A 26,304-nucleotide genomic window follows, 5' to 3' on the forward strand; every position below is an offset into this window, starting at 1 on the left:
CTGATTTTTTTTTTTTTTGGTAAATAATAACAGCAACAGAATGAGGGTTAAGAAGGTTTTGCAATTTATTTCTGAAAAAAAAAAAAAGCACATACATAATGGGAGTCTGCGTACTTGCTTGAAGAGAGATGTATCAGATTGCATAATAAATACATAATGAAAACAGAGACAAGAAGAGAGAGATACAAGAACTGTATTTTTCTGTTACAGTTGAATATATATACTGTATATCAAATAACCTTTAGCAAGGTTTTAAGGAAGTAAGGAATTTAGTTGCTTTAATATAAAGTACATAATTAAGTCACTTGCAAGTCAACTACAATTATTCGATTTATGATGATTATATTTGAGAGGTAAAGAAAGTGAACTAATAAATTATATTGCATAAAATACATTAATATAGCATTCATTACAGAATTTAAAATTCAGGGAGAATAGAGCAGAGACAATTATAGCATAGATTGAGGCAATAATTGCAATTTTAAAACGAACATTGCTGTGTGTGTTTTAACATTGCAGTAATCGTCTGTAGAAGGTCTTCACATGACCCGTTGTCTTACAGCTGGTCTTCTGGTTTCAGAAATGTTGAGGTTCAGTGGAGATTGTAAAATATGTTATCAGGACTGTGTGAATATAGATTATATATAGAGAGAGACTGAGAATTTCTCGATGACGCACGCGCGCACACACACACACACACACACACTTGGAAACAGGAGAAAGAAGAATGGCTGATAGAGATCTAAAAACTTTTGATTGGATAATACAAGATATCAATAGATGGAATTTTTCTTTTTAGGGATAGTGGAGGGAAAAAAAGAGGGCTATGAAATCTGAGAATACTTACAGTTAATGCCATCAATTAATAAATACTGAACTATTTTTAGCAAAACAAGTGTTCTCTGCCAGGTTGGCAGCAAAACGACCCAGAGGAAGACCAAGATATACTGTAGGTGGATTGATACGGAAAAAATGCTTTAGACGATAGAAATATAAGATCTGATAATGTTGGAGTCTTGACAAGTAACAGACTGATTTGGAGGAAAATTGTAGATAGGAAATTAATAATGATGTAATTTTTTTCATGTAGTACTATCATATCCTGTACACCCCTTGAGGGTACATGGCAGGAATTTGATGATGATGAACTATTTTTTTTTCTCATGTTGTATTTCGTAATTGGAATGGTTTGCATTTTTGAGATGGAGAGTGCATATAGTGTGAATCTATTAAAGAAAAGATGTGATGCCGATGTGGGTGATATGTTTTCTCCATGATGAGTTCCAGATCCAATGAAGGTTTTTGTTAATGATGATGATTATAATAGCCATCTTTAAAACGAAATCAAAGCTTATGAGCATCAGGCAAAAAATGGACCTATAGTTCAATCACTTTTAATTCACATTCATGGGAAGGAATACCAAAGCGACTCGAAAAACGATCAGAACTATAAAAGTCTACTTAGCAAGAAAATCAGATGTTTGTGTATACCTATCAAACCTACTGTAGCACCAAGAGAATACCCGAATCGAATATATGAAATATGAAGACTGAAATTTTCTCATATTGCATTCAGTAGCTGGTGGAATAATGAAGTTTAATTGTTCAAAACAAAGGTCATCTTGAAGATTTGCAAAGGAGTGTCACTGAAATCCTTTATTAAACCGACGAAATGGCTGATGGAAGAAATAATGATGGAGATTTCCTAAATGCGAATTTAACAAATTATAACTAATTATAGATCATATACGAAAACAAAAGGAAAACGTTTATTACTAAGACTGAAACAAAACTGAGGACAAGATTTAGCTAAATATTAAACAAAACCAACTGGTCACGTAAATTTCTTCCTCATTGTCTCGCAGAATTTGAGCATGCAAGCGTTCATTTTCCATCTTAGATGTTGGTTATTTTGCTGTTCTTTTTTAATCGAATTGATTTCGTATTGCATTTAGGACTTATTTGCGAAATGGCTGGATCTGCTAGTGTAATAAAAAAAAGTTTCTCTAGATACAGGTTCTCTGTAGATACAGCAGGTCAACACCACTTGGTGGATGAAATGCATAATGCAAAACTATTAATTTTGAGTTTAGTAGTCCAATTTCCAGATCCTTTTGGTCTAGTCTATTATTCCAGCTACGCATTAGATTAGACCATTCGTATAGCCCAGGAGTTCAATCCATATTTTAAGTTTTATCTCATAATATTCCCGACTCTTTGAATTCAGCTGCTCCTTCTTATTTAACTTTCGAGTGGAGAATATCACTGGTTTCTAATATTTCTGGGTATTTATGGTGTAGGAAATATATAAATCTCGATATAAACTCCATTTAATACCGAAGTAAGAAGTTTTCCCCAAATTAATTTTGGGAAACTGGGAAAAGCCATCCTTCACCCTTATGTAATCATAATAGGTGGCCAAAGGCTATCAAGATGATGGCAATTTCTTGCATCTGTGGAAGAGCGGGCAGGAAATTGTCGTCATCTTGGTTACCCTAAATCACAATATTATATATTATTGTCCAAAATACCATGAGTCTACGGCAGATTTTCTTTGGTGTGTAATTAAAAATCGAGTTTCTGTTAAATAAAAACGCTACTAGTCCTTTTCAAAGATTTGCTAACTCAGGATCCTGTCGAAGAAAGGATCAGATGTTCATTTAGTCGATATTTGAATCGTACTTTGAGCGGTCTGTCTTCGGGTGGCAAGTGCTATGGTTGCAAACCTCATTTTCACAGGGCTTCACAGGTCCAACGTATTCAAAAACTACAAAGAAAATCAAAATACAATGAATTTATATAAAGTAGTGGCATCACTGTCAGGAGACGTTGGTAACTCAAATGTTACTCTTGACAGATAGAGATGCTAGTTGTATGTATACTGTAAATGCGCAAGAGGCGACAGAACCCATTCTAACAAGTGTCATTGTGTGCAAATTTGTCAAACCAACGTCTCAGTGTGCAATGCTGTAAAAAGTGTGTTCAAAAGATTAGCACAATGATCCTGGATCTTGGTCCAGGTTACACTGGGTAAAACTGTGAGCGACTGATATCGTGGCCTTAGGGAAGCTTGTGGAATTAGTGTCCTACCGTTCCGGACTGTCGCAAGATGGGTCAGAGCATTTCCTGTGGGGAAAGATCATCTGGATGATGATGAATGTAGGACAACCCGCCATTTTAGATTAACACGTTGAGTTTATTCGGGATTTCCCCTGGTTAATCAGTGGTAGAATATGCCAATTGGTCAAGGAAAATAGGATAAACTACCAAAGTGTTTGGGACATCCTAAAACAGAGTCTCTGTATGAAAAAAATTTCAACCCGTTGGGTTCCACATAATTTGACTGAGATGCGAAAATGGCAGAGTTATGCGGTTGTTGGCCTCCATCAGGAAAGATAAGAAAATGAGGGAAGATGTATTCCTGAATCGTATCATAGTCAATGATGAAACTTGGGCAAGCGCTTATGAGCATGAACTGAAGAGACAATCCAACGAAGGGAGCCATTCAGGATCACTCCGTCCGAAAAAACTTCCTCAGGAACCCCGAAAAATTAAATTTATGCTGATAGTCGCTTACAACAAACAAGGCTATATTCTTCATCATGCTATGCTCCCAGGGCAAATTATTAATGCACAGTACTATCAACAATTTCTGGAGCAACATTTAGGAGAAAGCGACCATATTTTTCATGGGTTCTCCACCGTGAAATCCAGGATGTCAATACACGATGTCATGTGTCACAACTGTTGATAGAAATGTTGGACAGATAGCAATGGGAAATTTTAGAACATTCTCTATATTGACTGGATTTGCATCCTTGCTACTTCGATCTGTTTCTCAAATTGAAAGAATCACTCAGAGGTCTGCGGTTTCGTGATGTTCAATGGTTCTTTGAACAGTAGATCATACTCTGCTGATTATATCTAGAAATACTCTGCTGATTATATCTAGCCGCTCCCACAAATTTGGGAACAGGTGCAAAACATGGTAAGAGATGACAATGAAGGGATGTTATCATCCACAGAAACAAGTCAAAAATCCTAACACAAAACAGAACCTTAGATATACACTTAAATGTTACTCTGTGGCAGCAATTAAAACAAAGCCGAAATAATTCTGCTTAAAAGTGGAATTTAAGAAAACAAAGATTTTCATTGAAAGGCAAATAAGTGAAAAAACTATATTCACATTTGCGAAAACAATCTAATCAAACTTGGTATCTGATTGACAAGATGCATAGTTGTATTTCCAAAGCCTTTGATAGCATAAATACGACTTCCTGTAAGAGAGAGAGAGAGAGAGAGAGAGATGCTTTCGATCAGGTTGCAAATTAATTTAACCACCAGTTAGAGACTCCATGAACCTGGGTAGCTCAGTAGAAGTGGCATTTACACTCTACAGTTCTTGACCACACGACGAAAGGCGTTCGAATCTGGTTGCCGGCTAGAGGAACATTTTTTAACCCTTTTCTCGACCGATTCCCGGTTTAGTCTCTGGCATGGGCAAGCGGTTTTTTTTCTCCTGGAAACTCGGGTTTTTCGTCCTGTAAACTCAAGTAAATCGGCCGTCAAACACTATTTTCAGACATTAAAAATATTGTGTTAGGGTTAGTGACCATGAAACGCGGCACTTGCTAGCCGCATTCTTCACTGCGTACCGATTAATTAGTGATAGCCTTGGGCCAGCTATCTCTGATTGGCTACCCGTGGAAATTGAATTGCCCACTAAGTCTTCAAAAGTTAGGTAGGGCTAAAACGGCTTCACCTACTCCCTATACGGGGGGTAAAGGCGTTAGCTGATATTTCTTTTTAGAGACTCCATCATAGAAATATAGGAAAAGATACTTCCATAAGCAAAACGTGAAATTTCCATTCGAACCATAGGCAACGCAGCCATTCTGGTTCCCACTTATAAGAGAGGTAGAACACAATCTAGTATGCTAATTCAAAGAACAATCCTGAAATGATGGAATTATTCCACGACATTCAACAACATGGACCTATACTACACCTGGTCATACTGATAGTAATAAATAAAATCTTTGCAAATGGAGATGTACTAGGCATGTTAAAGGCTACACTATACACGCCTATATACTAATATGAGACAAAAAATTCAATCAACTATTACAGACTTACAATACTGCTAATTAAAACTATGGAACAGATCAAAAGGATTCAAAATTACATTAAAGTTAGACACACGTTCAGGTACAACCGCAGTAGAGAGTTTTTGACAAAGAAATTTGTCAATTTTTTTAGGAGAGAAACCATTATTAATAAAAGTTTTTTTTAAGAAAAAGGAGTTCATTTTCAATTTCTGTTTCTTCTGTAAGTAATGATTTAGCTTGGTGAGCTAAGGTGGAAATAATACCAAATTTTTGTGGGGGATAGTGATGGGAGGAAGCATGAAGGTATCTATCAGTATGAGTAGGCTTTCTAAAAATTGAGATTTTAATACTCTCAGCACATCTGGTAAGTTTCAGGTCTAAAAAGGGGAGGCAGTCATCTGATTCCAGTTCGAAGGTAAAAGAGATTTTTCCATGGCACTTGTTTAGGTGGTCCTAAAAATAACTTGAGGTTGTTAACACCATCTTCCCAGGTGAGGAAAATATCTTTTATCTTAAAAAACTTTTATTAATAATGGTTTCTCTCCTGAGAAAATTGACAAATTTCTTTCCCCCAGTCACTCAACTACTTCTGAAGATCGTTGTTCCCCAAGAGCCTTCATCTCTTTGCCTTACATCAGCTCTATTTCACCAAAACTGGCAAAGATTCTCAAGAAGTTTAACTTCAAAACTTGCTTCACTACGCTTCCAAAACTTCGTTCAATACTTAGCAAACCTAAAGAGAATCTATTATGTCGGCTATTTTACCTGCTTCAGTTACCTAAAGAGAAACATCTCCCAACTCAGTTTCCAGGAGTGTACAAGATTTTATGTCATTGTGGAAAACCATACTATGGCCAGACTGCTAAATCCATCCACGTTTGAAAGAACACCATAGAGAAATCTCCTATAACAGGACTAGAGCTAGCGCTCTCTCTAGCCACGTTCTATTTTCAGCTAACTCAGACGAAGGCCGCCAACACATTGTGAACTGGACTCAAACTCCTAACATCCACGTGTGCTATGATGATCTCGAGAGAAAGATTGTCGAATTTAGGGAGATTTCTATAGATTCCTCTCATATCAATAAACGCCTGAATTTCAATCTCTCTGACGCACGCGTTGCCTCTGTTCAGTACTGGCGCACTCGCGACAGTTCGTAGTATACGTTTGTTTGGAACTCAAGCTCGCATTTTGTTTTCAAACACGCTACTGTCGTTTTGTACTTGTTCTGTTATTACAAGTTTAAGTCTCTGTAATTCTTTATATACTTCTTTCATTGTGATACCTGAAGATGTTGATCAATTCAACGAAACTAGTGTACTAGTAGTATCTTTTCAAATATATCATGTCATCTTTTTATCTCTCGGTATCAGTCATTAAAACTTTTTCATATATATATATATATATATATATATATATATATAAACCAGCTAACGTCTTTTTTATATACCAGTATATGGGGAAGAGGAGGCAATTTTAGCCCTATCTAACTTTTGGAAACTGAGCGGGTAGCTCAGTTTCCACTGGTAACTAATAAGAGATAGCTGTCACAAGGCTTTCACTAATTTAAGCTGCCCGAAATGAAAAGACGGCTGCACAAGTGCTTCCATATCGTGGTCTGTAACCATTTTTTAATATCTGGAATAGTGAAATAGTCCAATTTTCGATTTTCTTCAGTTTCCTGGGGGAAAATTAAATTGCCCGTGCAGAGATTGACTAAGTAGGGAATCGGTTGAAAAAATGTTTAGAAAAAGTTTTTTTTTTTATTCGGCAGCTTCATTTGGACCTAAGCCTCTCTTCAGGTGGTTTAGCGCTGAGGAGTGCAAACAACACTTCCATATATATTATATATAATTATATATATACATACATACACATATTCTCATTAAACTGTGCTTTAAATGTATCCAGTCTCTTTCCATTCACCACATTGCATTCTGGTCACACAAAATACTACACCTTCCACTCTGCAGTCTAAAATACTACTCCTCTTAATATGATCGCACTCTCCCTTTACAGCTTCTAAATATAGTCTGTTATTTGCACTTTGTAAATTTCTATTCTATGATACATTTTGTAGATTAACCTGGTAATAACCTTTCTAGCTTAAATGATGAAATCATATTTCTCATTCTACAGGTCGCAAGATCCTGTAAATTGTATTTTCTCCAACTTTTTTATGTGGAACATTCCATAAACAAGCACAATAGTTTATATGTGGTTTGATGGCCTTTCATAATTGTGTCATGGTCTCCTTACTTCTACACGTTATTGTTTTCTACATTATTATCACAATCTATTGCATTGTCCTCATCATTTCAGTGATTGCTGCTACTAAATTTTAGTTCTGTACCCAGAAAGATTATCATAGGCTCTATTCTAGTCGCTGGCTGGTGGAAGTTGTTCTAAATTTTTCTTCTTCTGGTTCCTGAGATTATCAATTGTCAGCACAGGTAAATCATGTTTCTCTCCTAAAAATCAAAGTTAAAAATCGGCTATAGAGCTAATACTATTCATAGAGACACAAGATACCTCTTACAACAAATGCTTAAGCCATGAGATTATGGCAGTTGTCTGACCTAATGTCTCATTAAAACGTCTTTATATATTGAGAGGTCTCACTATCAGTGATGGCTAAGACCAGCTACCTAATCTTTATGAAGTACGGCAGGGTTAAAACTAGCCTTACTTGCTTTCTGAATAAAAATTATTACAGAATTTTTTATCCTACGTTCTTCCCAGGTCTCTTGTCTTCTCAATATTCAGTAAGATACTTCCAATCAATTGCATGATCATCCCAACTCTTCTTGAATTTGAAAACTTTACATTTTGCAGCACTGATCCGGTACGCTACTTATTTAAGTGCTCAACTAGCCTATTCAGTGCTTCTTGTACATCTACAACATCTATTTCACTCTCACAATTCTTACCAACTTTACACAATTTGCAGACAACTTTTGTAGTTAATGACAGGCACAAAACAGATTATCCTCGTACACCATTTTCCTCTTTCAGGTTGCTCACCTATACATCAACTTGTTGATACCTATCAGATAACAATCTTCATTCCAACTTACTGATCTTTTATCCAACCTCTTCCGTTTTAGTTTGATCACTGTCATATAATGTGGTAATCTATCAAGAGGCTTTGCAAAATCTAAATATATGTCGTATATTTATCTCCCTTTTCCCATGGATTCGTAACTTTGTTATGACAAGTTTATAAATTTCTAAAACATGATTACAAATTAAGGGAGATCCATCAAAGGAAAAGCTGCAGTTATGAACCATGCATTAAAAATATGCAGTTATAAATTAAGAGGATGTTAATCCTTTCTTTTAAGCTTACACGGTGATCCGAATGCATTTTTGAAAATTATGGAGACAACTACCGTGTTTGAATAAAAACTTTAGTTTAATATAACTAAAATCGTAAGAGGATGTTAGTTTTGGCCAAGTACTCTAGAAGCGCCATCATTAGAATGTGTTTTATGGGAAGAGTTTGTGTTAACATTTAGAGTACTGTATATGTATTTTCCATAATGAAAATTACTAGACATAAGCGTGTAAATCGTTATTTATCATTTTATAAAATCAACTTTGGGTTTCGTCTACCATATCAAATTCTCGTTGATGGTACGTTTTGTTACTCAGCTCTACAGTTTAAAGTAAACATACGAGAGCAGGTGCCTAAGTACTTGGATGGCGAAGTGAAGCTGATGACCACTGCTTGTGTCATAATAGAAATTGAGAAACTCGGTAAGAAATAAATTACTGTAATAAATGTTATTCACGCGTTAACATATCTGCATAATAAGAATAATATATTTTCTTCATTGAGCATGATCCCGTGGAATGACTGCAGTATGTTGGGTTCCTCTTCCCCACCATTGAAGGGAAGGACCTAAGTAAGAACCTATTTGCCACTTTTTTTCTCCCGTTTGTTTTTCTTAACTATATTTATCATATCATGAATTAACTTTACACTAATTTGATTCTGTTAAATTACACATGAGCACAGATTGCAATTGCGACGACACACTTCATCTCATATGGATGCGGCAGTTTTTCAAGCCTTAAAACAGGCTAGAGGAAAGGAATATACGTGAAACCGCAGCCTCCGCTTTTTAGAATACTTGGCCAAAACTAACATCCTCTTAATTTAGTGAAGACGTTTATTAGTGTGAAATGCACGTTTTTTACTTCTCGATGCATGAATGAAGTATGGGTTATTGCTTGCTTCATTGTTGTCAGCTGGAAAAATCAACATTCAAAGAATGGAAATCAAAGTTTCCGATGTGACATTAGGAGACTAATAAAGATAGCAAATTTGCTACAATGAGATGATTTTATTCAGAAAAGATGAAAAAAAAAAAGGATGTGATCAAAATTGGACTTGATTTACTATTAGAACAAATGTCATCTGTAAGACAAAAAGTATAGTGAAACCCTTGGAGTATTCATAACTATAAAATAACATGTATGCCACAGTAAATAACTTTTTAATATGTAAATATTTTGTGTACATATCATAAGATATCATCAGTACAATTATCAAACAACAATTGGAACCAAAAACATTAGCACACATGCTTAAGTTGGATTCCCCTACATATATAGTTGCATATTTATGGATTAAACCTGTAATATTTTAATTTAATTTACAGTCTAATTACTGTAATTGGAAGGTAGAAATGAGTATTGCTTGAAGAAGCTGAAAGTTAAGTTTCTGTTAAGAAAATAGATTCACTGAGTTTGTTGATGTTGGAACTATACAGTATGTATATTTATGAAGTGGATCTGGAAGATTTTGGGAAGTTTACCCTTGCATGGTTGTTTAACCACCTTACCGGCCGTTATGGATCAAATACGCATCCGCATATGCTTCGTATCCATCATATATTTCATTGTTATAACAATGGTATTACAATTTTAATAAGCACTTCGCATCCATGATAACGTGAACGTCTATAGACGTCTTGGCCGGTAGCGTGGTTAACATAAATTTAATTTGGAAGCGGAATACACATGTGATTGCCAAATGAATAGGAAATCATCTCCATTGTAAATTATACACGTTGGATGGTACTGGCACATACCATTGTGGGCTGCCTTTAGAGAGAGAGAAAGCGCCTGAAGTATACCTAGAGAATAATAGAAGCAAGGCTATTCACTAGCTGACCAGGAAGCCTCCCTTTTCCCATCCATGGTTCTGTAGGTTTATAACCTTCCATGGGTGAGATTGTCGTAGTTACCTGAAATTTGTATCCATGTGTAGCTTTGTCAAAAGATAAAGCATTATCTGTTCATGTTAATAGAGTAGTTCAAATATTTATTAGAATGAAATGGCTTTTTGAACTTCTGTGTATGCTACACTGAAGTAAGTATCAGAATAAGTATTTAACCAAATCTAACTTGTGCCTATTTTGATTGTGTGTGTGTGTGACTGCTTTAAACAAGATGTACTTTTCACCCTTCTGGCCACACTGCTTTAATTGGTGATAATAGATACTTTGGATCATTCTGATTTCACTGCACCCAATTATTCTGCTGTTGTTGGATGTGCTTGCTTGGCCTGCTCCTAGCATTCTGTGTGTTCTGTTAAGTTTTGTGAAGATTAGGACAATGCATTCTGGTTAAACTGTATCACAAGTATGATGGTCTCTTCTGCCGCAATGTAGGAAGTATTGCATTATCCGAACAATGCATATCTGTTGGCACTCATCTTTTAGGCATTACAACCAGAGAATAAAGTCCATACCAGCAGAAACAGCTGCAGACCATTACACATCTACCACCACCAAACTTGAAAGTTGGGATAATGTACTTTGGCATAAGTTAAACGGTTTTCCCAGGCACCCACCCACCCACCCACACTTTATTGGAAGAGAGGTTACTGTGATTAGTTTCAACTAATGTTGAAGTTTATAATATGGACTTCAAATGTTCTCTGAATTGTTCATGTTTTTTTATATCACTATAGTCTGAAATGTGGGATTACCTTGGTTATTTGGTTTATTTGCATCTGTTTCACAGAAGACAAAAACTGCTGCTCTTTATATACGCATTCTTGCTATAAATACTGTTACGACTTCTGCACACACACACCTGTGCTGTCCACAGAATTGTGCAAGCCCAGTTTCATTAGTGGCACTGTGTGCAGCCAATATTTGCATTTATCAGTAGAGAGAGAGAGAAGAGCTTCTGTAGGTCAGTCGGTATAGACGAAGCCTTTAGGTTGGAAAGACCTGGGTTCAATTCCCACTGACATGAGGAACCTTTATCTGGTCTTTTTCAAGTTAGGTGAGTTAGCCAGTCTCTTACGAAGTTGGAGGGTTCCCCCTCCCAGAAACTTGGGGGTTTTTTTTGTCCCTCAGAACAGGCAAATCAACCCCCTGTGAACACATTTCTACAGACATAAAATACCCTCACCCCCAACGTCAGGCTTTGCAACAAGTTGGGTGGGATTGCGAGTAGAATGTCGCATCATGTAAAAAGGCCAACCCCCATATAGATGAGATAAGGCAAGAGGAAGAAGAGAAATAGAGAAAGGGAGATGTCTATCTGTACTATTTAACATGCAGTGAGGAGATTATGAGAACCATTTAGCTGTAATAGCACTTCACAAGGTCAGAATGAAGCAATCTGTTATGTTCAACATGCTAAAAACACTCATGATTAGTAGGATGTTGTGTATCCGACTGTTACTATTATAATGATACAGAACATGTATCTGACCACCAAAGAACAGGTTGACCATGCTTTGTTAGGATGCAACAGCTTGAGAGAGCTGTGAAAGTACGCCTCCACTTTAACGCTGTGGGATAACAGAAAGTGATGTTGTGAGAGATAAATGTGTCACAGAGAACAATGTCACATGTACTAACTGATGACCTGGGGGGGTGAGAGTCTATTGTCATTCTACTGGACACTTCCTAACACCACAACTTATGCAGCAGAAGGTGATAAAATCAAAGGCACTTCTCTGATAGTACATGAACAACAGACATATCCTCTTCACAGATGAGAAGATTTTCACCATTGAAGTATTTTAACTGCCAAAATGATCGGGTAGATGCCCCGGATGGTTGCAGAGCACATGCCATAGCACACAGGATTCAAAGAGGTCATCATCTAGCATCAGTGATGGTTTGGTGGGGGGGATGTAGAGAGGATGTTAGTTTTGGCCAGGTATTACTCTAAAAAAATTAGAGGCTGCTGTTTCATATGGCTAGTTTTATTACACAAATAAATGCCCATGCATTCATTTGTGTAATTTAACAAAATCAAATTAATGTAAAGTTCATTCATGATATGATAAATATAGCTAAGAAAAACAAATGGAAAAAAAAGTAACAAAACATATTGGGGATATCCAAGTTGCATCTCTGAAAAAAAGGGATCAGTACTCTTGCCAAAGTGTATCAAGACACCGTGCTGGAACCTGTGTTATGGCTCTTGAACAATACCTTGTTTCACAGTAGGCAGTGGATCCAGCAGAACTCAGTCCCTGCACACAAGACGAGGACCACACAACAGTGGTTGGAGGTGAATGTTCCCAACCACACTATTTGACTGGCCATCTGGAAGTTCCGATCTGAATCCGTTGGACTTCAGCTTGTGGTCATAGCATGAGAGAGTAGCCTGCAAGAAATGACAGTGGATTTGGAGTGAGCAGTGGCAGCATTTTTGTTGGATGTTGAATTGTGCATGCTACCATCAATATGTGGCTACACAGACTTTGGGTGTATGTGTGAAGGCAAAACAGGGCATTTCAGACATTGAGATTGTGGTTTTTGCTGAAAGCTATAAATGATTTACTGATAGATTAAAGATTTATGCACTGTTCAAGTTGTAACAGTATTTATGGCTAAAATAGCTAATTCCTTACTACTACTATTCTCCCCCTACCATGGTCACTGAACTCTTGATCGATTGTCTCTACATTCATACTATACTGTCCCATTTATGCCACCTTTGGTCCATTTGGTGTGTTTGTTGTGGATATCTTAGCTACATATCTGTTGAATGAAAATGTTTCCTACACAGTTTTAGTGATGCAGTCTCTTGCCAGTGCTATGAATAAATAGGCCATTAATGTGTTATTCTATTTTATTATAGCATCTTTTTTTGAAGTTCATATATTCTCTCTTTGAATCTCATGAAATGCAGATAGTCTGTAGTACACTAATATTAGTAAAATAGTTGGGCTAAGCCGAAAACCCTCTAGAGACTGGACATGAAACTTTTTTAAGCCACAAACAGCTTATTAGCTGGTTGGTAGTCTCACACTGAGACAGGGAAATTGATCTTTCACCTAAAGATGTCACAATGCATTCATAGTCTGTTGATTGTAGAGCAGATTTATTAACTACTTAGCTATTGAAAGTTTCTTTTTCACTTGATTAGACTATAATAAATTTAGTTTAATCCTTTATCCAAGTGTGAGCAAACAAAGTTTGCACCTGAAAATATCTTCAGGACTGGGGTAAGGTATCACATGGTCTATAGCAGTATACTGTAGGTCAGCGCTTCTCAAACTGTGGGCCATGGTCCCCTTGGTGGCCGTAAGTTTTGTTGAGGGAGGGGGGGGGGGCATGAAATAATGAAAACAAATTTAAAATGTTTTTAAGACTAAGTAGATTTTTTGTTAATCTTAAAAGAAACATATTTAATTTTTATTATTTCTTTTTTGTTCTTTTTTATATTTTCATGGAAAAAATCACACATTGGTGTTGGTTCATAAATTTTGCTTCTGCTTATTTCGGCTATTGATGAATATTAGTAAATATATGCTTATTCATATAAGTTTAATTTCAAAGGTATTGATAAGAAACCAGTGGCGGCCCATGAAGTTTTAAGTGGGGGTGCTGCCTATACAAAATAATTTAAAAAAAATCTTTTTTTCCTAATTAGTAACCAATTTATTAATAAATAAATCTGTAGATTTATTTATTAATAAACTGGCATCAATTCTACAAACAGATAGAGGGGACATCCATGGGTTCACCACTTTCCCCACCCTTGGCCAATTTCATTATGGAGACCTTTGAAGAAAAAGCCTTAAACTCCACCCCACAAAAACCCACTATTTGGCTTCGTTACGTGGATGATGCGTTTGCTATTTGGCGACATGGCTCAGACACACTCCACTCCTTCCTAACATACTTAAACAACCAACACCCCAGAGTCCAGTTCACCTTAGAAAAAGAGGAAAACAACATCCTCCCCTTCCTAGACATTTTAATCACTTGCCAGCTTGATGGATCATTGGTTTTCTCTGTTTACAGAAAACCCACCCATACTGGCAGATACATTCACCAGCAATCCCCCCACCCTCACAACAATATGGGGTCATAAAAACACTATATAACAGGGAAAAATTAATCTGCTCAGATGACAAGACTAACCACTAAACTAAACCACATCCTCCACACTTAGCCAACGGCTATAACCCCCAAAAAATCCAAAAAATACTAAAACCAGTAAACCACAACCCCCCCCCCTCCACAATAAAGATTACAACAAATCTATCACCATCCCCTACATCCAGGGCACCTCTGAGAAAATAACCAATATCCTCAAAAAATATGACCTTACTTCTTGTTACAGCCCATATAAAAAGTTGGCATCCCTTATCCACTCTACCAAAGACCAACCACTTCCCCTAGACCTACCTGGTGTATTCCAGGTCCCTTGCAGCTGTAAATTGTCCTACTTTGGCCAAACATGCAAAATAGCAAATATCAGGATTTCAGAACACAAAGACTACATCCGGTTTCACCAGTACAGCCGCTCTGGGCTGGCAGACTATGCCTTAGATACCCACCATAGAATTCGTTGGAAGAAAACTGAAACAATACACCGCAGCAAGTTTAAGTACGAAAGATTATTCAAGGAATCATCAGCAGCTCTAAAAAACGTTCCAAACCTCAACAAATTTGGGTGCATGAAACTACCCCAAATTTGGGAGACTTACATTATGAGAACTTCAGCCCAACAGCCAAGACCACCAAATTAGCCCACCAGAGGGCACCATTAGGACTTTAGGAACAATATTAGTTTCTTGCTTTCTTCCTCATTTGCTTTTGTTAGTGCCTGCATGCACATACCATATCTTTATGTTCCTGAAGATGGCAACGTGATGTTGTCGAAATATAGAAGTTATTCATTAAAATTGCCTTTAATTAATATACTTTATATGCGTTGTTAATTCCATAAGCTAATTACCAGTTATGTATGACCAACGTATAAGCCTTGCTACTAGAATAATAAACTGGTTACTGATTAGGAAGAAAAGGATTTTTTTAAAATTATTTTGTATAGGCAGCACTCCTGTTTAAAACTTCATGGGCCGCCACTGTAAGAAACACAAATAAAGATCACAAAATTTTTTATTTTTTTTTATATTTATTTAAAATATAAAAAAAATTAAATATTTAAATATTTAATTTTTCCAAAGAGGGTCTTGACATCCATAAGTTTGGGAAGCACTGCTGCTATAGGTGATGTGATGATAGGAATATGTTATCGTTTTAGTGTAAAATGGGTGGGGGAGCTGTCCTAGTATTTAATCAGAATCACTTATTATTACTGTATTTATTATTATTTATGATTTTGATTATTATTAAAAATAATGATTTTGACTGTAGATTAGATTGTCACCAGTTGAAGTACACGTGGTTTATCAGCTAACGCCTTTTATTTCCTTATAGGGAGTAGGCGAGGCCATGGTTTATTGTTATTATTTATTATTATTATAAACCACATAGTTTATTATTCTGTAACAATCAGGCACAATGTATACAAAAGAAATATGTTACTTGTCTCAGTATCCTTTCATAATGTAAAGATTCAGTACTTTTTAATGTTATTCTTTTAAGATTTATATAGAAAAGAAAATTTGTGCATAATTAGTTTCCCATTGCTCATTAATTAGTAGTATACCTCTGTAGTGTATTTGCAAGGACAACATTTGCTCTTTGGTTGGAATGACTTATGGGTTTAAAACCCATCTAGGATGTAAAGAATCTTTATGAAGTCATTTCAAGTGAAAGTAAGTTAGCAGGCCTCACAGAGATGGCAGTTTTTTCACCCGACAATAGGTGAACCAGCCAGAGCACGCTCTACAGACATCAATAGGCATGATATACTAGCCTTTTACATCATATTATAGCAGTCCATAATACGGAGATGATAATCTCAGTATTATGGACTGCTTCTGTAGAGCATTTTTTGAAGATTGTCAAAATCAAAATTTGTCCGAAAGACCTTGGTTTGAATCCTGTGTGATGGGAGAGACCATTATAAGAGTCTCTTAATCAAATGTGAATTAGTTTGTCTTATATGGAGGCTACAGGGCTTGAAATTTGGTGTTTTATATATATATATATATATATATATATAATGATGAAAAATTAACATCATATTATAGCAGTCCATAATACGGAGATGATAATCTCAGTATTATGGACTGCTTCTGTAGAGCATTTTTTGAAGATTGTCAAAATCAAAATTTGTCCGAAAGACCTTGGTTTGAATCCTGTGTGATGGGAGAGACCATTATAAGAGTCTCTTAATCAAATGTGAATTAGTTTGTCTTATATGGAGGCTACAGGGCTTGAAATTTGGTGTTTTATATATATATATATAATGATGAAAAATTAACCATAAACAAATTAACAGGTAATTGAAAAATTACTATTTTTGCTATTGGTAATGTATTATTTTGATTTAGAATAAGTAACTCATCTGCTGAACCTGTATATGTTAATTTATAGGCTCTGGACTATATGGTGCAATGTCAGTTCTAAAACAGTTTCCGGTGAGAGAATGTGGACATGAGAAAAATCCATTATCTGCAACTGAATGTCTGCTTTCTATGTTAAAAAATGGCAATGACTGTCATTACTTCATAGCAACACAAGACCCAGAATTGAGTGACAAAGTAAGTGTGAAATTTTTTATATATATGAGGGGTACCCAAAAATAACCGGAATCTGAACTTGGCTCATGTGCATTTTGTAGTTAAGGATGCTGCTGCTAGGCATCATGTAATGTACATCTGTAGACTGGTCCCTCCCCTTTTTTCTTTTCTTCTTGCTCCTTCCCCCAATGCTATTAGAGTATTCGAGGGCTAGGGGTGAATCTTTCCTATTTTGCTATTTCATCTTATTTGGAATGGGCCTCTGCAACCCTACCATTTCTTCTTGCAGTGACACTCCAAAATGCTAATATGGTTGTGCCTTATAACACATCTCATGCTGCATCGGCTGTCACAAAGAATAATCAGAGCTGTGTTCAGGGCTTAAGCAGAGGATCCTGTGCGAGAAGTATATTACAGTCTACATCAGAAGCCAGTGATACTGTGAATGAGCAACACAGAAGGAATAAGATTAATCTTAGAAGGGAATTTACATAGGCACATCGAATGTTAAATCTGGTGTGAGACAAGGATGTACATTATCCCCTCTGTTATTCATTATCTATATGGATCACATTATGAAGGAAAGTGGTATTAAACATGATATCAAAATTGGAGATGTTAATGTCAGCTGTTTGCTTTATGCAGACGATGTTATACTTCTAAATAAATCCGCTACAAGTCTGCAAGATTCTCTGACTAAATTGAATAACTGTTGTGATAGATATGGTATGAAGGTCAGCAATAAAGAGACAAAGAGAATGAAAATAGGCAGAATCAGTGAAAATGTCAACTGTGTTATGAATGGAGAACCTGTGGAACAAGTAAAACATTTCAGCTACTTAGGCACGATTTTTAGTGAAGATGGTAAATTAAATATGGAAATAGACAACAGCATCAACAAAGCTGGTATGGTAGGAAGTCAATTGAATAAATTCATATGGAATAAGAGCGAAATTAGTCGGAACACTAAATTAGCTGTATACAAGACAGTGTTCAAACCAGTTTTAACTTATGGATCTAAGAGCTGGGTCAGAAGTAAAACACTTGACCAAAGACTAGAGACCGCAGATATGAGAGTCCTGAGAAAGATTAGAGGCGTGATCAGATGGCATCAATGGCAATATATTAAAAACGAGAATATTAGGAAAGAACTTGACATTGTCAGGAATGCGTTAGCAGAGCTAATCTCAGGTGGTATGGTCACTTAAACAGAATGGGCAAGGAAAGATTAGCAAAACAAGTGTTCTCTGCCAAGTTGGCAGAAAAACAACCCAGAGGAAGACCAAGATATAGGTGGATTGATACAGTACAAAGTGCCTTAGACGATAGAAATATAAGATCTGATAATGTTGGAGTCTTGACAAGTGACAGACTGATTTGAAGGAAAATTGTAGATAGGAAGTTAGTAATGATGTAAATTTTTCATGTAGTACTATCATATCCTGTACACCCCTTGAAGGGTACATGGCAGGAATTTGATGAAGATGATGACATGGAATGTTTGGGGTCTACAGATGGATACTCTTGAGATTGTCTGTAAAGAGATGGATAGGTATAAAATTGACATCCTGGGAATTACAGAGACCAGATGGAATGGAGAAGGTCACTTCAAAAGACAGGATGGTAAGCTAGTTATTTACTCAGGTGGTGATTCAAAACAACATGGGATAGCTGTGATCTGAAGACAGCTTAGGCACGAAGCCTTCTTGGTTATAACCCCATTAATGAAAGGATACTTTCTATTAGACTTAAGACTCAGCCTACCAATGTACCAATTGTGGTAGTTTATGCACTTCACACGAATAGGTCTGAAGAAGAGCATGAGTAATTCTATGAAAACTTAAAAACTGTTTTGGACTGCCTACCAAGGAGAGACATACTTTACATCTTAGGGGACTTAAATGCAAAAGTGAGAAAGAGTATGAGAGTCAGGCGAGAGTGTGGCATGTTTGGTCTGGGTGAATGTAACACCCGTGGTGAAAGACTGTTAGAATTTGCCCATGCTAACAGATTAGTTATTACCAATACCTGCTTCCAGAAACATCCACGACAGACCTATACTTGAACATCTAACATTGATAGGTCGAAGGTACCAGATTGATTACATCCTTGCTCTCCAACTGTGGAAGACAAGCATCTCTGATGTGCATACTTGTCCTGGAGCAAATTGTGGTACAGACCATCAGCTAATAAGAGCCAAAGTAAGACTAAGACTGAAAACTTCCAAGTCAGGCACATCCCACTGGATTGGATGTTAGAATAATTCCTAGTGGATTCACAGAAGAAACATCAACTCGATTGGATGATTTTTTGGAGACCAACGAGGAGAATGTCTCACCAGAAATGCTTTGGGAAGGAGTCAAGGGAACTAATCAAAACAAGGCGGTTGAAAAAAAAAGAGACACAGGAACTGAAGAATACAAGAGATTACATAGAGAAGTCAGAAGAGCCATCAAGCAGGACAAGGAAAAGTTCTATACTAATAAATGTGAAGAAATAGATTTCCAGATGAGGAGGCACAATTATAAAAGGATGTTTTATTTAGTTCATGACTTAAAGCACAAGTTTAATCCTAAATTGAATGTCATCAAAGATAGGAATGGAGCATTACTAACAGAAGAGTTGGAAATCAAAAACAGATGAAAAGAATACTGTGAGGAATTGTTGAGCCCTCTCACTAGGAAAATTTTGATTTGGAATCTCCTCCACTTAGGCATGAAGTTGAAAAAGCAGTTAAGCAGCTTAACAGGAATGAGGCCCCAGGTGCAGATGAAATCCCAGCAGAGTTAATTAAGATCACAGGGAATGGAGTTATAAGAGAGTGTTTCATAGATTGATTACAAGGATATGGGAGACAGAATCATGGCCTAGAGACTGGAAGAAGTCGGTTTTCATACCACTACATAAGGTGATATGAAGGTGTGCAAGAATTATAGAACTATTAGTTTAATATCTCATGCAAGCAAAATTTTTATTGAAGATCATGCTAAATAGGATTGAGGCCATAGTTGAGGCAGAGATGCCCGAGGAACAAGCAGGTTTTAGGAAAGGTAAGGACACCAGAGATTAGATCCTTTGCCTTAGACAGATCATAGAAAAATATAAAGAATTCAGACTCCCTCTGGTAATGTGTTTCTTAGACTACTCTAAAGCTTTTGACTGTGTTGAGCATGTGAAACTGTGGGAAGTAATGAAAAGAATAGGTTTTCCTTAATACACTATACAAGTTGGCTATCAGGTTGATAGCCAACTTGTATAGGGAGCAAGAAGCCACAGTAAGAATAGGTGTTGGATTGACTGACTTGCTTCAAGTTGGAAAAGGAGTTAGGCAAGGATGTTTACTTTCTCCTCAAAAGTGATGAGTCATCACCAGAGGTCCCACCTTACATTCCAGGCCACCTACAACTGCCCTTAGAAGGCGCTTCACCTAGATAGGACTTTACTGTCACCCACGTGGTTGGGCTTAGTATTGTATGATATTTGTGTTCATGTTACATTAGTTGTTTTTGAATCCCCGTAGATGTCCTAGTGACTAGGACGAAATATAGGAAGTATTAAATTCTGTTTTAATCCTTTTTGGGTGTTGTAAAAAATCCATTAAGCCTCCAACATAATTACAAGCAAGTTTGCCGATTTTGTGATGCCTGACCATAAGGAACAAGAGGGTGTGTGGAATTTTTTCTTTTGGGTAAAAATGCAACTGAAACTATTGTTATGCTGCAGCAAGCCTTTAAGGACACTTTAGGTGTCATGGAGTTTGTGGCAGTGAATTTTAACAGATTTGCAAATGAAATGTGTGTCTGCTAAATTTGTTCCTGGTTGGCTCACAGAGGATAAAAAAAAAAAAAATAAAATCGTGTGAATATTTGTCGTGATTTGAAAGAGCAAGTCAAGTTCTTAATGACCGGAACTTTCAAAAGTTGTGACTGGGGATAAGTCTTGTTGCTATGGTTATGATCCAGAAATAAAACGAGCATCAAGCCAATGGAAACATAAAATTCACCAAGACTCAAGAAGGCATGTCAAGTTTGATCAATCATCAAAACAATGTTGATGTGTTTTTTGATGTGAATGGAATTGTAAACCAAGAATTTGTTCCTCTTGGACAGAGGGTGAACCAACATTTTTATCTCAACATTTTGAGAAAACAGCCAGAAATATGAAGTAGTGGAGACAATGCCCCAGCCCACAGTCTCTCCAAGTTCTTGACAAAAAAACAACATAGTGGTAGTTCCCCCCCCCCCCCCCCCATTCACCCGATCTCTCTCCATGTGACTTTTTTTTATTCCTGCAAATAAAGAAATTATTCATGGGAATCAGTGCATCAATGATTAGCTATTCATTGATATTGTTCCAATTTATTCCTCTTGGACAGACAGCGAATGCCCCAGCTCACCCAGCCTTGTCTCTCCGACAGTTCTTGATGAAAAACAAGATGAGGTAGTCCCCCCCCCCCCACTTGCCCGATCTCTCTCCATGTGACTTTTTTTTTTATTCCTGCAGATAAAGAAATTATCCATGGGAATCAATGAGCAGCTATTTGTTGACGTGGGCAAAGTGAAAGAAAAGTCGCTGGGGGGTGGGCATAAACACTATTCCACTGCTGGAAACAGTTCTGGAACTGTTTCCAGCAGTTGAAAAAAATTTTGGGACTAGTGCATTGACCCACATGGAGAGTACTTTGAAGGAGACTAGAATATGGTATTATAAACTTTAATAAATTAAAAAAATAATAATAATAATTCCGATTATTTTTGGGTACCACCTCGTATTACAGATATACTTTTGTTTGATGTTGACTGAGACATATGTGATATAATAATTCTATGATGTTGACATCATTAATAACAAAATAGATGAACAGTTTATCAGATGGTTGCCACAGATATTCTTTCAAATTGGGATTGGTAAAGATCAAATAAATATATTTAGTTATTTATTGCTCTGTTCTTGCCATACTATTAGGTCCAAACATGGACCTAATAGTATGGCTTTATTTTAATGTTATTAAAAAAAAGGGTCTTTAAGGATGTATATCAAATGTGCTATCTTGCAAAACATGACTCGAAAAACAATATGAACGTTAAAAATGATAAAGCCAGGATTTTTTCTTGCACTGTTTCAGTCAGCCACAAAAGAAACAGGCTACTGCAATCACAAAAGCCAGATTGTAAGATGGATTACTTAAGTGTTTTTCAGTCTTAAAGTAACCATATATCTTACAAATAAAAGACATAGATATACTATTAAAATGCAAAACTACTTAATCAGTTATTAGCAGAAAAAATTTCAAGCTATAGCAAAGTAGAGTGTTTGGCATCGGGTTATTTTTATTATTATTATTTTAATATCAACCTCACATATGAGAAGGTGCTTATTGGAGGTTGTAATCCGTTAGTATAACAATGTTATACTAACACACACACACACACACACACAACCTATCATCCAAACTTCTTAAACCTCTGTCTACATACTGTGTCACTATCCATCAGCTATACCATCTGCTGGCTACCAATAATATTTTTGTCTGTTACTTGCATATGTTCCCTGTCCAGTTTCCCTCTATACATGTATATTTTTACAGGCTTAGGAGAAGAAACTGGAGAAATAATAGTGTAGAAAAAAATAGTTTAGGAGAACAGCACCCATGAAATTATCTCTAGAAAAGGCATAAAGCAGAAACACAAGTTTTGAAAAAATGGAGCATATCTGTGAGAAAGAATTACCAAAACATGTCAGTGTCCATTCAGGTTGGTATCAAGCATGTTTAGGGAAGTTTTTGATGCACAACCCTAAATGTAAGCATAGTATTTTAAGTGGTGATTTTGGGATTTATGTAGTGTTAGCAGTTGCAGAGGTCTACTTTGAATAGAAAATGATGGATGGATTTTTTTTAACATTCATAACATTAATGAATTTGATATATTCAGCCTATGCTAGCTGTGTGAGCATTCATCTTGGCTGAATGCAAAGTTGGAGTTTTGTTCTTGAACTACTTATTGTATGCCTTAGCACTTGTTGAAGAATCAAGGCTTGTATTTTCAGTGAAATGGGAGACAGGCTTTCATTCTAATTACAATTATTTTTGTAATTGATCAGAGAATTGTTTGGATCATGGAACAGAAACAGTAATCAAACCACAGAAAGGAAAGTAGAAGTCATGGAAGCTATTACATTTGGCATCATTGTATTGTTAAATGTTGACTTGGATGAAATGTAATTGTTTTAGTTACCAGGAGGAAAACTGACATCTGCAGGATATTTGGAACATGAACTGGTTAAGAAAAGGTCAGCAGTATTAGCAGGATTGTAAGGAATATTGGCTATTCTTGTTGGTTAACTGGAAATACTAGTTTGATCCAATGATCAAGCCAATATATTTCCGGCTTGATCATTGAAATTAGAAAAGGGAAGGCAGTTTGAATTGTGAATCATTGATGTTCCCATGGAAAATGACTTCACTTATGGAGTATTTGTGCTGCAGAAAATTAAGCTTCAGAGATCAGAAGTTGGAGTTGTTTTTAGCATTTGAGAGTAGTAAAGATAATAATGAATACACAAAAATTCAGTAAGGAAATTTTGAGTTAAAGGATATCAAAAAAGAGATTCCAAATTTGACATTATTATTATTATTCAGGCCTCCATGGAGTCAAGAGCCTCATCGTGGGAGGAACACAGGTTTTCCTTATTCCTCCCATGGGTTTTCCGTATTCCTCCCATGGGTTTTCCGTATTCCTCACGATGATAGACTGTGTTTCCTAGTCTATCATCGTGGTATGATAGACTAGGAAACACAGTCTGTCATACCACTCTGTCAGGCAATGCATTCCATGGTTCAACCACCCTCAATGCAAAGAAACCACTCCTCACCCTCTTGCTCACAGCTTCCTTTCATAACTTCTAGGGATGGCCCCTTGTCATCGCTGCTTTCTGCTGTTCCACCAAGTGAAAGAACTCCCCAGTGTCAACCCTGTAACTGCCTCTCAACAGTTTAAAAGTCTCGATCATATCACCTCTCCTTCTTCTATCCACCAAACTCTGCAGTCTACATTTCCTCAGCCGATCCTCATAATTAACATTGTACAGTCCTGAAACTATCTTTGTTATCTGCCTCTGTACCCTTTCCACAGTTAATTTATCCCCTTCAAATCCTGGCAACTAAATTTGAGAACAGTAGTCTAAGTGTGGTCTGATCAGGGTCTTATACAATGGAATGATAATTCTTTTATCACTGCAGATCAGCATCCTTCTTAGTATTGCAGTAATCCTCTAGGTTACCTTTACCACCTTTGCAATATGCTTCCTGAATTTCAGTTTGCTATCGATCATCACCTCCAGATCTCTTGTCTGCCCTACTTCCTCCAGTAGCTCCTCCAAACGAGTATGCAGCCTCCCATCAATGTATCCCAAACTTCAAGAGTACATTTTGCTGCATTAATCCGATACCCCCCATTCATTTGCCCATCTGTCTAGTTTATTCAAATCCTCTTGCAGGGTTGCCACGTCTGCACTAATAACCTTTCCCAGCTTCACATCATCTGCAAACAACTGAGTATCCCCTTGCAATCCATTGACGATGTCATTGATATAAAGGTTAAACAATACAGATCCCAGTACTGAGCCCTGTGGAACCCCACTCCATGTAACATGAACTTCATATTGCCTCGTATTGCCCCACCATACATAACTCTCTGATACCTATCAGACAACCAATCCTGAATACAGTTGACTAACCCGACATCTAAACCCATGTGCTGCAACTTAAGTATCAGCTTATCATGTGGCACCCCTGTCAAATGCCTTTGCAAAATCCAAGAAAATGGCAGTGTATGCCTTTCCCTCATCAACTGCTCTTGTCACTTTATTATAAAACGCAATCATATTACTAAAGCAAGAGTGCCCCCCTTAACAAATTCATGTTAATTTTCACAGATAACATTACCCTCATCTCCCCAATTCTGTATATGGTCTCTCACTAATTTCTCCAAGACTTTAACAACTACTGATGACACACAAACTGGCCTATAATTAGACACTTCCAATCTGCTACCGCCCCTTATGCAATGGCACTATCTTACCTTCCTTCCATTCCTTGGGTATCTTTCCCGTAACCAGACTTTCATTGAAAAACGTCATCGGAGCTGTCAGTTCTTGAGCATTCTCTCAAAACCCGTGATGAAATACCATCCAGTTCCACAGCTTTACTGACATCCAGAATACTCAGTACAGTAATCCCTCGATTAATGTCCCCCCCCCCCCCTGATTAGTGCGTTTTCGATTAGTGCATCATTTTTTTTCGATACCCAAATTCGATTAGTGCATCTATACGCATTTTAAAAATAAACGTTACAGCTTTTAAAAATTTTCCATCTGTACATTTTTATGGCTAACTATTTTAAAAAATCACTCACCGCAATGAAATAATTTAGTTACCGATTTAAAACATTTAAATGTTTTAAATCAGCATACTACACTACTTTTATGTACACTGTGTATACTATGTTCCAAATTTTTACTGCCCAAATTTATGTCGTCTGCTATAGTACGCCCACAGATTCGAGACCCTTCGACACTTCTGTTCATGTCACAAAAAGGAGAATCCATTCCGATAATAGGGTAATCAATCTGTCTTCTGGAATGAGTTGTTTATTATTACACGTCAGAAAATTAACTTCTCTTTTATGATCATTGTAGTTTTTAAAGTGGTAACTATTTTGCATGTATAACAGTTGGGAAATTTTATCTATAAAGCATGTGATTTCGCGTGTTGTGACCAATTCGTACTGCCTTCATTTCTTTCTTCCCTTCAATGCACAGCAGGAAGATCCCAAAGAATATGAAGAAAATTTAACCACTGCTAGTCAGTCAAAAGAGATTTCACAGAAACAATTTTAAAATATTTTTCGTACAATCGAAGTTTTTAAGCAGCAATGCTTAGAGGCTGACCCTGATGAAGAGAGAAGCAGTAAAATTTGCAGAAGAGTAGAAGAGGTAATAGGGCCATACCGTCGGTTGTATGAAAAAAAGAAACAAAATGCCCACCAAACTATGTTAGTCAATTCTTTGTTAAGAAGCAGAATAATAAATTTATATTCTGAATATGTTTTATTGTCTTTCAGCTTCATGGTTTTCCTTTAACTAGACCCTGAGACATACTCTAATTCTTTTATAAAAAAAATTAAGGGTCAAAAAAGAAATCTGAGGAACGAATTATACATTTTCCCATAGGTTATTATATTCGATTAATGCGCCTGTTTTAAAGAA

General features: G+C 36.6%; 1 protein-coding gene across 1 annotated transcript in view; it reads left to right on the forward strand.

Moving 5' to 3' along the window:
* The first annotated feature begins 8,581 nt into the window (after positions 1 to 8,581).
* The window catches only part of LOC150092960 (rRNA-processing protein UTP23 homolog), a 30,062-nt gene continuing 12,339 nt past the window's right edge, over positions 8,582 to 26,304 (forward strand). Inside the window, exons 1-2 of the mRNA XM_090413899.1 lie at positions 8,582 to 8,870; positions 16,892 to 17,058. Of these exons, the coding sequence (XP_090270025.1) occupies positions 8,654 to 8,870; positions 16,892 to 17,058 (384 nt within the window). The 5' untranslated portion in view covers positions 8,582 to 8,653. The remainder of the gene's footprint in view (positions 8,871 to 16,891; positions 17,059 to 26,304) is intronic.

This window comes from Typopeltis vanoorti, chromosome 24 (genome assembly GCF_054136105.1).
Source record: "Typopeltis vanoorti isolate ZY-2024b chromosome 24, IOZ_Tvanoo_1.0, whole genome shotgun sequence".
Taxonomy (NCBI): Eukaryota; Metazoa; Arthropoda; class Arachnida; order Uropygi; family Thelyphonidae; genus Typopeltis; species Typopeltis vanoorti.